This window comes from Castor canadensis, chromosome 17 (genome assembly GCF_047511655.1).
Source record: "Castor canadensis chromosome 17, mCasCan1.hap1v2, whole genome shotgun sequence".
Classification (NCBI taxonomy): Eukaryota; Metazoa; Chordata; class Mammalia; order Rodentia; family Castoridae; genus Castor; species Castor canadensis.
In genome coordinates, this window is record NC_133402.1 from 53,007,059 (window position 1) to 53,022,423 (window position 15,365).

General features: G+C 45.1%; 1 protein-coding gene and 1 long non-coding RNA gene across 3 annotated transcripts in view; one reads left to right on the top strand and one right to left on the bottom strand.

Moving 5' to 3' along the window:
* LOC141418475 (uncharacterized) overlaps positions 1 to 12,055 on the bottom strand; it is a 32,515-nt gene extending 20,460 nt beyond the window's left edge. For both annotated transcript variants that reach the window (XR_012443116.1, XR_012443117.1), the window contains exons 1-3: positions 11,843 to 12,055; positions 7,779 to 7,879; positions 4,003 to 4,073 (exon numbers count right to left, since the gene is read on the bottom strand). This is a non-coding gene — a long non-coding RNA (uncharacterized lncRNA). The remainder of the gene's footprint in view (positions 1 to 4,002; positions 4,074 to 7,778; positions 7,880 to 11,842) is intronic.
* Positions 12,056 to 12,193: 138 nt separating this feature from the next.
* On the top strand, positions 12,194 to 14,208 carry Nudt16 (nudix hydrolase 16). The gene is made up of 3 exons (XM_020185911.2): positions 12,194 to 12,371; positions 12,476 to 12,745; positions 13,896 to 14,208. Exons 1-3 carry the CDS (start codon positions 12,234 to 12,236, stop codon positions 14,073 to 14,075), a joined length of 588 nt encoding a protein of 195 aa, XP_020041500.2. The 5' UTR covers positions 12,194 to 12,233; the 3' UTR covers positions 14,076 to 14,208.
* The last annotated feature ends 1,157 nt before the right edge of the window (positions 14,209 to 15,365 follow it).

Below are 15,365 nucleotides of genomic sequence, written 5' to 3' on the forward strand. Positions count from 1 at the left end.
AAACAAGATTGACAAGACCCTGGCAAATCAGACTAAAATGAGGAGTGAAAAGACCCAAATCAGTAAAATCAGAAATGAAAAAGGGGAGATAACAACAAACACCAAGGAAATCCAGGAGAGACTACTTTGAGAACCTATATTCCAATAAATTGGAAAATCTTGAAGAAATGGACAAATTTCTAGATATAATGACCATCAACAACTGAACCAAGAGGATATTAACCACCTAAACAGATCTATAACATGAATTGATATTGAAATACCAATAGTCTCCCAAAACAGAAAAGTCCAGGACCAGATGGATTCTCTGCTGAATTCTATCAGACCTTTAAAGAAGAAGTAATACCAATTCTCCTTAAACTTTTCCACGAAATAGGAAGGGAAACAACACTGCCTAGCTCATTCTATAAAGCCAGTATTATACTCATCCAAAACCAGACAAAGACACATCCAAAGAGGAGAACTATAAGCCAATCTCCTTAATGAACATTAGTGCAAAAATCCTCAATAAAATAATGGCAAACTGAATCCAACAACCTATCAGAAGGATCATTCACCATGACCAAGTCAGCTTCATCCCAGGAATGCAGGGGTAGTTCAAAATACACAAATCAATAAATGTAATACAGCACATTAGTAGAAGCAAAGACAAAAATCACTTGATCATCTCAATACATGCAGAAAAAGCCTTTGATGAGATCCAACACCACTTCATGATAAAAGTTTTAAGAAAAACAGGAATAGAAGGAAAGTACCTCAACATTGTAAAGGCTATATATGACAAACCTATAGCCAACATCATACTTAACGGAGAAAAACTCAAACAATTTCCCCTGAAATCACAAATGAGACAAGGGTGCCTACTCTCACTACTCCTATTCAACATAGTCCTGGAATTCCTAGCCAGAGCAATAATGCAAGAAGTAAATAAAAGGAATACAAATAGGTAAAGAAATTGTTAAAGTATCCCTATTTGCAGATGATATGATCCTATTCCTCAAAGACCCAAAAAACTCTACCCTAAAACTACTAGACACCATAAATAGCTTCAGCAACATAGCAGGATACAAAATCAACTTACGAAAATCTGTAGCCCTTCTCTACAACAACAATAAACAAATTGAGAAAGAATATATGAAAACAATTCCATTTACAATAGCCTCAAAAAATACCTAGGAGTAAACTTAACAAAGGATGTAAATGACCTCTACAAGGAGAACTACAAACCACTGAAGAAAGAGAATAAGGAAGACTACAGAAAGTGGAGAGATCTCCCATGCTCATGGATTGGTAGACTCAACATAGTAAAAATGGCTATACTACCAAAAGCAATCTACATGTTCAACACAATTCCCATCAAAATCACAATGACATTCATCAAGAGATTGAAAAATCTACCTTAAAGTTCATTTGGAAACACAAGAGACCACAAATAGCCAAGCAATACTCAGCAAAAAGAGCAATGCTGGAGGTATCACGATACTTGACTTCAAACTACACTACAGAGCCATAGCAATAAAAACAGCATGGTACTGGCACAAAAACAGATATGAAGACCAGTGGAACAGAATAGAGGACCCAGATATGAATCCATACAGCTATGCCCACCTTATTTTTAACAAAGGTGCTAAAAATATACAATGGAGAATAGACAGCCTCTTCAACAAATGTTGCTGGGAAAAGTAGTTATCTGCCTACAGAAAACTGAAACTAGATCCATGCCTATCACCCTGTACTAGTATCAACTCAAAGTGAATTAAAGACCTTAATATTAGACCTGAAACTCTGAAGTTAATACAAGAAAGAGCAGGGAATGCTCTGGAAGCAATATGTACAGGTAAGGACATCCTCAGTAGAACTCCAGCAGCCCAGCAACTAACAGAAAGGATGGACAAATGGGACTATATGAAATTAAAAGGCTTCTGCACAACAAGAGAAATGGTCTCTAAACTGGAGAGACCACCCACAGAGCGGGAGAAAATATTCTCTTGCTATATATCAGACAAAGTACTGCTAGCCAGAATATACAGGGAGGTCAAAAAACTAAACTCCCCCAAAATCAATAAACCAATAAATAAGTGGGAAAGTGAACTAAACAGAACCTTTTCAAAGGAAGAAGTCCAAATGGCCAAAAAAACTCATGAAAAAATGCTCACCATCCCTGGCTGTAAAGGAATTCCACCTCACTCCTGTTAGAATAGCTATCATCAAAAACACCACCACCACCAAATGTTGGCGAGGATGCGGGGGAAAAGGAACCCCTGTACACTGCTGGTGGGAATGTAAGCTAGTACAACCACTTTGGAAAACAATATGGAGTTTCCTTATAAAACTAAACATAGATCTGCATATGATCCATCAATCCCACTCCTAGGGATATACCCAAAGGAATGCAACTGACACCAGTGACATGCTCTTAGACTTTGCAGCCTCCAGAACCATGAGCCAAAATGAACTTCTTTCTTTATAAATTACCCATCTCAGGTATTGTTATAGCAATAGAAAGTAGACTAAGACAGCACTCCATTTCATCTTTCACTTCATCAGTTGCATTTTTTAGTTCCAGAAGTTGTGCATGAAAGTGCGTATGTTTTACTAATTTCAATCTTTCTGTTATATGTCTACTTCTGGTCATTATCCTGATTTTTGTTTTTTAGATTGTGTGTCTGTATTTTCTTGATTTTGCTATGCTTCCTCAATAAAAATTATTTTGTGTTCATTGTCAAGCAGTTCATTCCTTTAGACTTGATTACTGATGTATTATTTTGTTCTTTGGGTGGGCTAATATTTCTATGATTGTTTTTTTTCTCCGTGGCCACTGTTGGAATAGGACCAATCCTATACCCTGTGTCCATAGGAACTTGTGACCACAGGGATGGCCAGGAGCTTAGGGCCAGCCTGATACTGAAGTAGGCATGGGGCTTGTGACCCATAAGCTGCTCTGAAGCCTGGGGTCATGGGTGCTGGCCTGGAGGCTGAGTATGCAGTTGCTGCCAGTTAATTCCATGAGGGATGGCCTTGATCCTGAGGCTGTGGAGGCTGGTCTGGAAACTGCATCCACATGGGCAGTCCTGGCTCTTGTAGCCATAGGAACTGCACCAGCACTGGGGTCTACTATACCCTGTGTCTGTTGGAGTGTGGGTCTGTAAGGACTAACCTACCAGTGGGGAGGCCTGAAGCCTGTGTTCATAGTGTTGGCCTGGTATCTGAGGCTAGGGATGCTAACCAGGTACTTGAATAGGCTCTGGACTGGTCTGAAACCAGTCAAGGGCTTGGGTTCTAGGGCCTCAAGAGTGGGTCTGGCACTGGTTTTGCCTGGAGCCTGTGTCTGTGGGAACTAGCCTGGAATGAGGCAACAAGGGAGCCTGGGCAGGTGGATTAGCCAGGTGGTAGGGTGCACCCAAAGATCTAGTCTACCTGACAGGCTTGAGGCAGTAGGATCTGCTGAGGCAGGCCTAGAGGCTCAGCCTGTGGGTACCAGCCTGGATTCTGGAGCTGTGGAGGCCAGCCCAGCTCTGGGTTTACTCAGGGTTTACTCAGGGTAAACCTGGGTAAACCCAGTATTAAGTCTGAGACAAGTCTGGTACTCACTTCACTTTCCCTCCTCCAAGCAGAGGGTGCCACTTTCCACAATGTGCTGCCTGGGATTGTGGGAGAGATGACATGGGGATATAAAACTATTCTTCCTACTATATCAATGTATCCTTATTTCTGTGCTATACCCCATTTTTGTAATCTATTACACGTGTCCTTAGCTTTTCTCATGTTTGAATAGTTATTCAAATGGATGTTTTGGGGAGAGTAAGCCATGGAGAATCCTAATCTGCCACCTGGCTTGAGTGGCAGTCCCACATGGTTTTTTATGACAACTACATAAATTTACCTCTCAGATACATGGGCAGGAGGTATGGCTCAAGTGGTAGAATACCTGCTTTGTGAGTGCGAAGCCCTGAGTTCAAACTCCAGACCCACCAAAAAAAACCAATCAGAATGTGTCAATACCTAAACACACAGGTGTGGCTGTCTTCCAGCAGGTAACTCCGCCTCTGTGCTATAGTCTACCAATCCCCAGCCTATAAGAGAAGACAAGATTAATATATCAATCATTATCCCTATTTATTTTTAAGAGCTCGTAAAAAATAAATAAGGAAATGATACAGATTCATTTTGATATTTTTAACTTTTCACTGGGTCCGGAAGGGACCTCTTTAGAGAACATTTAAGCAAAAGGACAAGAAGGAAGTAGTCGGGTAGGAGTATGGGAGGAGTTTTCCAGAGAAAAGTATGTGTGCAAGCCATGAGGTAGAAAGAATCATAGCAAACCATCCCAAAATGCACTGCTTAATGCAATAACCATATTATTCTAGTTCAAGATTTTGTGGCACTTTCACAGGGCCAGTTGGATAACTGCTCCATTTGACTCTGACACAGGTCCTTAGAAAAGTACAGGTGCTATTGAGCTGGCTTATAGGGCCTGTCTGGAGAATCCAAGATAACTTCAGTCCCAGGTCTGGCACCTTGGTAGTGATGGCTGGGAGATGGGCTCTGTTGGAACCAAAGCCCCTGTATGTGGCCGCATCAACATGCTGCACTAGGTAGATGAAATCCCTTCATGGTGGTGACTCAGGGATCCCAGAGAAGTTTCTGGAAGACCAGGATAGAAACTGCAAGGCTTCTGATCTGGCCTTGGAAATTTCACAGTGTAGCTTGTCCATGTTCTGTTGGTGAAGCAAGTGATTTAGAGCCAGCCAGGACTCATGGGTAGGGGAATTAGATTCCATTTCCTGATGGGCGGATAAGAGGTAGCAGAGAGAACTAGTTATGAATTTGTTGCTAACTTTGACTAGAGCATGGTGTAGAAATGGAAGAGGGCCAGTATGTTTAGACATTAGTAAACAAGGGGAGAAAACACTGGAGAAGTAGGAGGAGACCTGTGGTACCTTCAGGCCATGGTGAGTGGTCTAGTGTGTGTTTTATGGAAGTCATTCATGGTGTTGTATGGAACATGGACTGGAAGACACTCGAAGAGGAAGAAGGAGACAGAGGAAGCTGCAACAGTAATTTCCATGGGGGAGGGTGGTGAACTGGACCAGAAAAGGGGCAGTGCTCAGAAGGGGACATGTTGGAGGGAGGTTGTGGAGCCAGCACTAGAGGGGTCTGCTGATGGGTTGGTTGTGGGAAGGGGGGACAGGAAGATGGAGGAGGCAAGGATGACTTTTAGCGTTGTGTCTTGAGGCATTGGAGTTCTAGATGAAGGGAAAGACTGACAGGTAGGTGACATAGTATATTTTCTGTTGCTATAACTGAATAGCAGAGGCTGGGTAATTTATACAGAAATAGCTTTATTTCATTCACAGTTCTGGAAGTCCAAGAGCATCTGCTTGCAGAGAGTGATCTCCTTCTTGCTGGTGGGGACTCTGAAGAGTCCCAAGTTGGCACAAAGAGTCAGAAAAAAGTGAGACAGAAAAAACATGCCAGAGAGCAGTTTCTTTTGTAACAAAGCCACTTGAACAATAACTCATAAATACATTAATCCATGAGTGGATAAATTCCTCATGACCTAATAACCTCTTAAAGGCTCCACCTGGTCCTATCTCTTAAGACCTCACATGAGGATTAATTTCAGCAAGAATTTTGGTGAGGACATTTAAAACATAACATTGGGGAAATAAGATTTTTCAAGGGGACACAATATTTCAGTTAGACTGAGACATAAACTTGTGAATCACCTTCATTAAAATGGTATAAAAATTTGGTCAAATGAGATGAGGCTACCTGCTAGGGTTTCAACGTAGTTTGTCCCACAGGGTTTATGTGCTGGAGGCTGGGACCTCACTGTGGCAGTGGTGAGATCATAGGACATTAAAATGAGGCCTAGTAGAAGGCAGCTTGGTCACTGGGGGGTCATTAATATCTTGGAAAGAACTAATGCTAGTCACACAGAGTGACTTAGTTCTTATAAGAGTGGGCTTTCACAAAGCAAGTCCTCTTTACCTTATTGACCTCTTCTGCATAAGACCAGTTCTCTTTCCACTCTTCTGCCATGTTGTGACCTGGCAAGGGAGTCTTCAAAAGAGGCCAAATCAATGTGACTTTCAGCTTCCAAACTATGAGCTAAATAAACTTCACTTCTTAATAAAATTCCCAGATTTGGGTATTTTGTTATAGCAGCAGAAAGTGGATTAATGCTGATGGCATGGGAGTGTGAAGGGGATTACTGAAAGGTCACACTCCACAAAAAGGAGAAGGGATGTGCCTTGTAATAAGAAGAGAGACCATCCAGCAGTATAAGAAACAGAAGGAGAGGATGGGAGGAAGAATAGAGAGTTAGGATGGTGAATATGGTGGGATGGTGATGAAGGAGTATGAATCGGGTAGCAAACTGAACATGGTGAGGGTGAGGTGGGAGGTATACTGGAGGCAGAGAGGGGTGTCTGCACATGGAGAGCTGGAGTGACCCCAGAGAACACAAGGTTCCACTTGTACATGGGACAGTTGGACAGAGCAGGGGAGGAGCTGTAAAGGGATGAGATTGGGGCTGAGGATGGTGGAGAATGGGATGAGCATCCAAGTGAGTGATGAGGACAAAACTTAACAAAAGTTGGAGGGGATGGAGTGAATTGGGAGCCAGCGTCCTCAGTGACCAAGAGGACTGACCAAAAGGCCAGTGACAGCTGCCAGAAGGGAAAAGTGGGCATGAGAGGCGTCCTCCTATGAAGAAAGATAGCCGGGTTGAGCTCTGGATGGGCAGTGCAGAGGCAGCTCTTGGCCTCTGAAGTGTGGAGCTGTCCTTCAAAGGCCAGTGTGGTGGGGCAACTGTAGAAATCTCAGGGAGCCAGTGGATTCCTGGTGTCTTTCCTTCCTCACCTGACTTTAACCCTTTGTCCCACATTTTCTAGTCTCAACTCTCAGGTGGGCAGGTAGAAGGGACATGGAGCCTCCAAGGCTCCAGTCTGTGTCAGCTTCATCTGTGTTGAAACCACTGGGCCTCATCTCAAGAAGGTGAGGATCTTGAGGCTGAGAGTTCACACCTCCGGTCCCTCAGCTCAAGACCCATCCTAGGCAACACTGGACCCAGAACTCATCCCTGGATATAATTTGGCCCCCATCTTGCATGCCATTTGTTCACCTGCTCTATGGCCCATCAGACTGTGCTTGAGTCTCCCGGTCACAGGCTCTCCTGGCCTCTGGGCAGGTTATTTCTCCACTTTTTCTTTCCAGCTTATTTTCTGAGTTCTCTGGAGCTGGTGTGCATAGCTTCTGTCTTACCCAGCAAGCATCCCTTCCCAGAACAGGCTTCCTTCTCCACCAGCTGCCATATAGTAGTTGATTGGTGTGGGTTTGAAGCATTTCCCTGGCTTAGTCCTGGCAGTGCCAGGTGGGCCAGAAGGAGGAGAGCAAAGCTCAGACTCTGCGTGGTTGCTCCTCCTGCTAAGGGACAGATAAGCTGGGGTGGCTGTACTCTGGCTTTCCCTGTAAAGGACCTGGGGAGGGGAGGGCTCCTTTTAAGCCCTGACCCTACTCACTGCAATGAGATGTCCAGCTGAGCATGTGACCATGGCCACCTTTCCTTATCTGAAGTGTGGGCTGTGATTCCTGGGGAGAGGGTTAATGGAGGAGCACTGGCTTAAGTGGAGAAATAGGCCAGCACCATGTCAGCAGTCCTTCCTGCTTCTTAGCACATGTGATCCCTTGGGAGGGGAGAGACCCAGCTCCCTCCCCCAAACACCTATTTCTGCCCTTCTCAGCATAACTGGCAAGGTGTTTCCACTCCTCACCTGGCACTTTTCCCTGGAGCATGCAGGCTGCTGGGGCGGAGCAAACGCTATTGGGCTTCATGTGGTCCTGAGCCAAAGTCCTGCTGCTGCTCCTGGGAAAGCTAAGTGAAACAGACAGTGCAAGTGGAAGAAAGGTGGGAGAGGAGGTTGTCCATGAGTTTCAGTTTACTACACAGAAAACAGTAAAACCCTCTATCCCAAACACGCACCTGAACAAGGAAACAGAAAGGCAAAAACAGGTGAAAACTACTTCATCTGTGATGAAATTTGCAGTTGGCATCAGAACCTACACTGTCTATATATCAGAGGGGCAGGAAAACATGAAGCTAGGGAAGCCTTGGAATAGGAGGACAGTCTAAAAGAGAAGCACTTGGTGCTCCTTGAGTGTCTGGGTTGTAAGTAGACCAAGATGGCACCTGCATGGTCATCCTCCTTGGGTTTGAGCTGAGAGTTTCAACATAAGTTCAGGAATATAAAACAGATTTTTGTTTGGCATGAAACTGTTGGCTGAGTATCTTATCTCCTCTCAATTCCATCCTCAGGCCTTATTACTGAATTTAGGGCATCTCAGGAACTTTCTTTTACCAGATAGCTTTAATTGTATGCCTCCAGAATCTCTTTGAAGGAATAGATGATTCTGCCTCTATGTCTCTTTTTCACTTGTCATTCATTTATTGGAGAAACCAGGTCATTTGTCCTGTCAACTTCCCATCATTTAGTTTTTAGTGATTATATTCTCTTGATTTTTTAAAAGTAAACTAGTTTTGGCAGTTTATACTTACAGAAAATTTGGGAGGGCTGTGCAGAAAGTTCCCATATACTACTCCTGTTTTAACATTATACATTAGGATGGCACATTACAGATCAATTTTTTGGCAAGAATAATTAATGGTGGTAACAGTGGTAATGGTCATAATCCCAAAAAACACAATACTGAACACTGTAATCCTGAATGTTGAAATCCTGAAAACTACAGTTCCTGTGGGGAGAAAAAAAATAAGAAAGGCAGAAAGCCAAGTTGAGGGGAAAGGTTTCGTATATTATTCAGTTGAGCACGGGGTAGTCGATAACCATTCAAGGGTGGACTATTTCAGCCCTTCACACACAGCACCATGCTGCTTAGAAAATATACTTTATCAGAAAATAGAAGCAATTCCACCAGCTCAGTGACCTTCTGGACCAAAAACACATGCTGATGTTGAAGTTGCTCCTATGTCTCAGAACACACTAAATGGTGACCTATGATCAGTTAGAACTCTTGACAGTTGAAGAAGACACACCGTTACATATACCACTAAATCTAACATTGGCTGACTTTGGCTAATGGATGGCACTTTCAAAACTCTCCCCACTGTTTTCAGTCAAATATGTATAATTCATGCCTCTGTTGGATGAGAAAATGCTAGAGTTTACATGCTCATTTATGTGTTAATACCTGGAAAAAAGTCAAATATTGCATAAACACCTATTTGAAGATTTGGTGGACTCTCAAGAAGAAAGTGAATTTCAATTGAGTACCAAACAATAATGAAAGATTAGGTGTGATCAGTGCTTCCAAAAATGCATTTCAAGGTATTACTGGCAAAGTGGTTTTTTCCACTCAGCCCAGTACATTTTGCAGAAAATTCAGAAGAGTGGCTTGGCCCTGCAATATGGCAACAGTATATACTTCAGTTTAAAGTTTGTTTTGTCTGCATTGGCATTTCTTCTATGTAACCCAGCTGCCCTGGAACTTGTGATCCCCCTGCTTCAACCTCACAAATGCTAGTCTTACAGCTGTGTGCCACCATGTCCAGCTAACTTTCTAGATCTTTAAATGAATTTAAACTGCATTTGCCTGAAGAAGCCAGTGAAGTGACTGACTGTTTTGAAAAACATTGTATGCACAATAGAATAGGAACACACATAGTGATATTGCCGTTCAATCACCATTATTGTTTCTACCAAATTTCCAGTCTGTGTATGAGTACATATGGAACGGATTTTCCAAACAACACAGAAGCACAGCACAGAAGATGGGAAAATTTAATAGAAAATGATCATGTCAGTATATATCAAATCATATGAGAATTTCAAAAAGCATATCACCAGGAGGAAAATGAATGTAGACATAGTCTCCAAGGACAGCCATGCCTGAATAAAAAGCAAACAGATGCAAGACTTCAAAGTACAGTCATCCTGGATGTCAACCAGCTCTTATGCACTACTTCTGTGCGACTGCCCATAACTGTCCCGTCACACACTTAGTCATATGTCGTATTTTCTTTTCCTTTTTGTAGTCCCCCCCATACACACTAGTTAAAACTATCAGTATTTTTTTTTTTACAATTTGCTAGGATATATAGTTCATCTTTGTATCATTTCTAACACTGGAGCTATTAACTGTGCAAAGACTTTTTATTTTATGCATTCTTGTTGCAAATTTGATTCCATGAAAATTGAATTATCATAATGCTGACTTAGTGTGAAAGCATTACATGTGTCTGAAAAAAGTGGAAACTTCCTCAATAAATGAAGAGATGTCCTTTGTGTACATCTGCATTTATATAAAATAATTTTTTTGAGATCTCAGCTCTTTGGGCAACTGCATATAGAGTAGGGACCCATGGCAATTTTTAATTGACCTCATCAAAAGACTCATGATATCTCAGATAACTGTAGTTATAAAGCTAAGTGCACATGATTATCATCCACAGAGATGTGTATTTTACGTTGAACATTTTCACCTATTTTAGTGGAAAGAATTCATCTGTTCCTGTTACACCTGTGTGACTGTGGTAATGCTATGAGTTCACATGCTTAGAAAACTAAGTATGTTATTAATTTCTATTTTGTTGTACAAAGCAGCCTATGAAGTGTTCTGTTGTATTTTTATGTTTCTCAAATAAATCCCCTTAGAAAATGTAAACAAGGAGGCACGGTGATGCATGCCTGCAATCCCAGTTATCAGGAGGGAGGCAAGAAGCAGGAGAGTCTTGAGTTCTAGGTCAGCCTAGGGAAAGATAGCAAGACCCTACCTCAAAAATGAAATAAAAACAAAAGGGTAAAGTGCTTTCCCAGCAAATGTGAGGCCCTGGGTTCAATCCCCAGTATGGCAAAAAGCCTTTTAAAGGTTATGTAAATTAATTTTTCCAGAATTATATTTTCACAGTTTTAACCTTTCTACTGTGCCCTAACCTTCAGCTCCAAGACTGGCTTCATTAACTGTGTGCCTGGAAGTTTTCAGTGCTCTACACCTTTCACAGATGAGCAACTGAGAGAGTTCAGTGACTTCCTAGGTCACAGGCCTGTATGTGGGTGAGTTCTGGGCTCTTCTCTGTCCTAGGCTGTCACTTACACACAGACTGTGACTTTATGCCCAGGCCCTCTCCAGGAGCTGCCTCTTTCTTTCCTTTGTGCAATAGACTCTTGGTATAGAGCAATCTTCAGGCTGGGGAAGGTTTAGCTGGGACGTGAGATCTTGAATCCCTATTTCTCATCGCCAGGCCCCTGTGTGGCTCCCTGCACGGTGCTAAGGCAACCCACCTACTCTCCATTCTCCCTCACTGCTTTGACCTTCAAACACCTTAGAAAGGCAGGGGTGGGGGGGGTGTTTCTATCCGGCTTTTCCTCACTTTCCTTTCTGTGCTATAAGGTTTCACGTTAGATCACTCCTCCCCTTCCTTCCCCAGCAAATGTCATTGCATCCTGTGCCTTCTCCATGTATCACGTCCTGTGTATCAAAACCCGGCCTTCATCACCTCCCAGGGCCACGGCCACTACAAATCTTCATTAGAACTACATTACCACTGACCGCCCTTCCTCTCCCGGGCCATAAACTCTGTCCTAACGGGGAACCCATCGCTGCCCCTACACTAAGACCGTGAGGTTCCCCTCAATTCCACCCTTCAGAGTAGTTGTCACACCCACCTCTCCCTCCTCCCCGACGGCCTAGGGAGGGCATGGTCTCTGGGCCAGATTCCGCCATTTCCCCCCTAACCTTAGCCCCAGGCTCCTTGCCGTGTGTACAACCCAGACCACAAATGTCATTCTGTAACATGACATGACTCCAAGTTTTCCCTCACCTAGTGCCTTCTGGGTAATTAAATCCTGCTCAGGCTACACAGCCTCCAGACATACGGGGAACTCCTGGGGCTCCAGACAATGACGTAAGCACTTATTCAGTGGCCTTGCTCCGCGTTCAGTGCTCAGGCCTCACCTTCAGCCTAGTCCAGACTTGACGGCCAACCGTGAGAAAGCTTTCAGTTTCCCTAGGGTTCGACTACCTTCTCCTCTCTCCCCCGAAAGCCCCGCCCTGATTGGCTGGTGTCAGGCCCAGTGGCGAAGCCCCCCCCTCCAACCCACCTAGGCACCGCCCCTGAAACCTGCAGGGATTGGTGCTGGCACCGCCCCGACCGGAGCCCCGCCCACTTCACCACGTGGGCGGGCCTGACTGGGAAGGGAAATCCTTCAGCTATGGCGGTCGGGCGCAAAGTGGAGCTGGCCGAGGCCCTGTCGCTGGGGCCTGGCTGGCGACACGCCTGCCACGCGCTGCTCTACGCGCCCGACCCGGGGATGCTCTTCGGCGCCATCCCGCTGCGCTACGCAGTGCTGGTGAGGAGGGGGCGCGCCCGGCCACTCCCCGCCCCGGCCCTGCGCCCTCCTTGGGGCGCGGTTTTCAGACACCCCCGGCCAACCCCCACTTCCTCCTCCCTCAGATGCAGATGCGCTTCGATGGGCGCCTGGGCTTCCCTGGCGGCTTTGTGGACCCGCAGGACAGCAGCCTGGAGGACGGGCTGAACCGGGAACTGCGCGAGGAGATGGGCGAGGCGGTGTCCGTCTTCCGTGTGGAGCGCGCTGACTACCGGAGCTCCCACGCCGGGGCCAGGCCGCGCGTGGTGGCCCACTTCTATGCCAAGCGTCTGACGCTGGAGCAGCTCGAGGCCGTGGAAGCTGGCGCGCCACAGGCCAAGGACCATGGGTTGGAGGTGCGGTCAGCCTGGGACCCGCCCCACATCCATCAGTTCCCCCTTTCCCTCTGGTTTTCCTCCTGGTTTTCCCCCACAAGGAAAGCCTCCCAGGAGGGAGGTCCTAGACCCTCAGATCTTGCGCTGTCTCTCAGTTTCAAGGAGTTGTTGGGATCTTGGTCTTCTCAAACCTGGATTGTACAGCCTACCTGGTCTTTGCCAGGGCCTCTTCCCCTCCCCCGCTTAGAGCTCTGTTCAGAACACACCCATCCAGGTCTCTGCTGTTTCATATTGACAGTGTGATAACGGTCAGGCATTACACCTGAAGTCCTTGGCTTTAGACCCCCGTTATTAGAAAATAGGACCCTGGTTCCTAAGGCTAGGTGAGTAGTGGGACAGATTTGCATGTGGAAGTGGTTTCAAACTCTAGTATTAGGTTGGGGTGTTGAAACTGTTTACTGTGCTCATTTTGGCAACACATACACTAAAACGTATACTGGGCCAATTATTGGTTGGGGGAGGGTTCAGGAGGATAAGCTGAGAAAGAGCAATTTTTATGAGTTCCTAGGTGATACTGGATAGACAGCACATTTGAGAACCATTGGTATAGGGTCATGCCTGTGTCCTGGAGGCAGGAGCCAGTATGGGAAGAGCTGTGGAAGGATTAGCATTTGCAGAGCTAGATAGCAATGTGTCTTGGGTGGGTTATTGGCCTACACTGGATTGGGCCCGCTGAGCCTCACTGATATATGAACATTCAGCCTGGTTCTGCATATTTCTTTTTCTGGTACTGGGGTTTGAACTCCAGACCTAATGCTTGCTAGATAAGTGCTCTGCCACTTGAACCATGCCCCCAGCTCTTTTTGCTTTAGTTGTTTTTCAGTAGGGTCTCGTGTTTTGCCTGAGCCAGCCTGGATCCTAACCTCCTATTTATGCCTCCCACGTGACTGGATGAAAGGTGTATATACCACCATACCCGGCTTATTGGTTGACATGGGTTCTCACTAACTTTTGCCTGGGTTGGCCTCAAATTGTGATCCTCCTAATCTTTGCCTTCTGAGTTGTTTAGGGAGGTAAGACCAGTGCTCTAGAGAGATCTGTTGCAGAGAGGATTGAGGTGACATGATGAACAACCTGAAATCTCAACATTCCCTGTCTCCTTTTTTCACAGGTGCTGGGCCTGGTGCGGGTGCCCCTGTATACATTACCAGATGGTGTGGGAGGCCTGCCTGCTTTCCTGGAGAATTCCTTTATTGGTGCTGCCCGGGAGCAGTTATTGGAAGCCCTCCGGGACTTGGAACTCCTAGCACCTGCCTCTGTCTTAGGCCTCAGAACCCCAGCTCGTCAGTAGAGGCAGCCCTCCACGGACCCATGGAACCTGAGATTAGGACCTTGGTACTGGGGAGGGAGGGAAGGAAAAGAAAGTTCCCTCTTCTGGGCAGAGAGATGATAGATGATACCAGATTAAAAGAAGGAGACCTGTGTGCAATGTGTTTTGAGCAGAGAGTCTTCCCAACTCATGGCATCAAGAACAAAAATGCATAGCACATCCCAGGTCTGGGGCAGATTCTCAGACAGCCTTCTCCACAGCCTGGAAGCGCTAGGCAGCACATGTACAATCTGTGACTGCACAGCCTAACTAATTCCCTCCATCATGTCCAGTTTAACCAGGATGTGGTGTTTTCTGGGCCTGCCTTATCACAATCCTCTCTCTTCCTGGGGCAGGGTTGCCTCCTCCTCTCCTATGTGGCCACTGTCCATGGTCTAGTCCAGCCCATTCTTGTTGGAGAAGGCAGAGGCAGAGGACCCTCTGCTCCCTGAAAGTGGTTCCACTCTTACCTGAGGATTGACAAAAGCAATTGGTTAGGACAAAGTCCTAACCAATCCCTCCCGCCTTTATTCCCCTGCAACTGAGCATAAAGGGTCAGGAGGTGGCTAGGTCTTCCTACACTGACCTTGGACTTGAGACCTCTGAGTCCTGGTACCTCTCCTCCTGGACTTTCATTTCTGAGGGAAAATGAGAAGGAAATAACCAGCCCCTCTCTAGCTTGCCCTACCGAAAAGAACCTACTGTAAAAAGGCTGATAGCTGGGCCTCCATGCTTTCTGTTCTCTCAATGGACACTGGCTAAGTACCTCGTAAATGCTAGGTATGGTAAAAATATATAGAGAGAGCCATAGCCCTTGCTCTGTAAGACTTCAGATCAATTGATGGGTAAACAGCTTCTTAAAGGGCTGTATAGTAAAAACTAGGCGGTATAGCCACATGGTTTTAGTGGCAAGCCTTAACTCTGACATGTCAATTCCTGTATAATACATATATTTGTGTTGTTATGTCCTAATAAAAACAGGTGTTGAGCCTCAGGGCCACAGTGTACTAAAGATTACTCTACAGGGAAAAATAGGTTAATAATATTATTTGTGCTGACTATGTACCTGTTAAGTGTTCACAAGGAAAAAAGGAATTGATATAGCCCCATTTTGATATTTTTATCTTTATTTGGATTGGTCTGAAAAGCCCCTCTTTGGAGAACATTTAAAGTAAAAAATGAGAAAGAAGTATCAGATAGAAATGTGGGAATTGTTGTCCAGAAAGGAGCATATGTGCACTCTGAGGTAGAAAGAATTGTAGCAAACCATCC

Coding starts and splice junctions, on each gene's coding strand:
- Nudt16 (XM_020185911.2), top strand. CDS start 12,234: ATGGCGGTCGGGCGCAAAGTGGAGCTGGCCGAGGCCCTGTCGCTGGGG. Junction 12,372..12,475: donor CGCTGCGCTACGCAGTGCTG/GTGAGGAGGGGG, acceptor CTCCTCCCTCAG/ATGCAGATGCGCTTCGATGG. Junction 12,746..13,895: donor CCAAGGACCATGGGTTGGAG/GTGCGGTCAGCC, acceptor CTTTTTTCACAG/GTGCTGGGCCTGGTGCGGGT.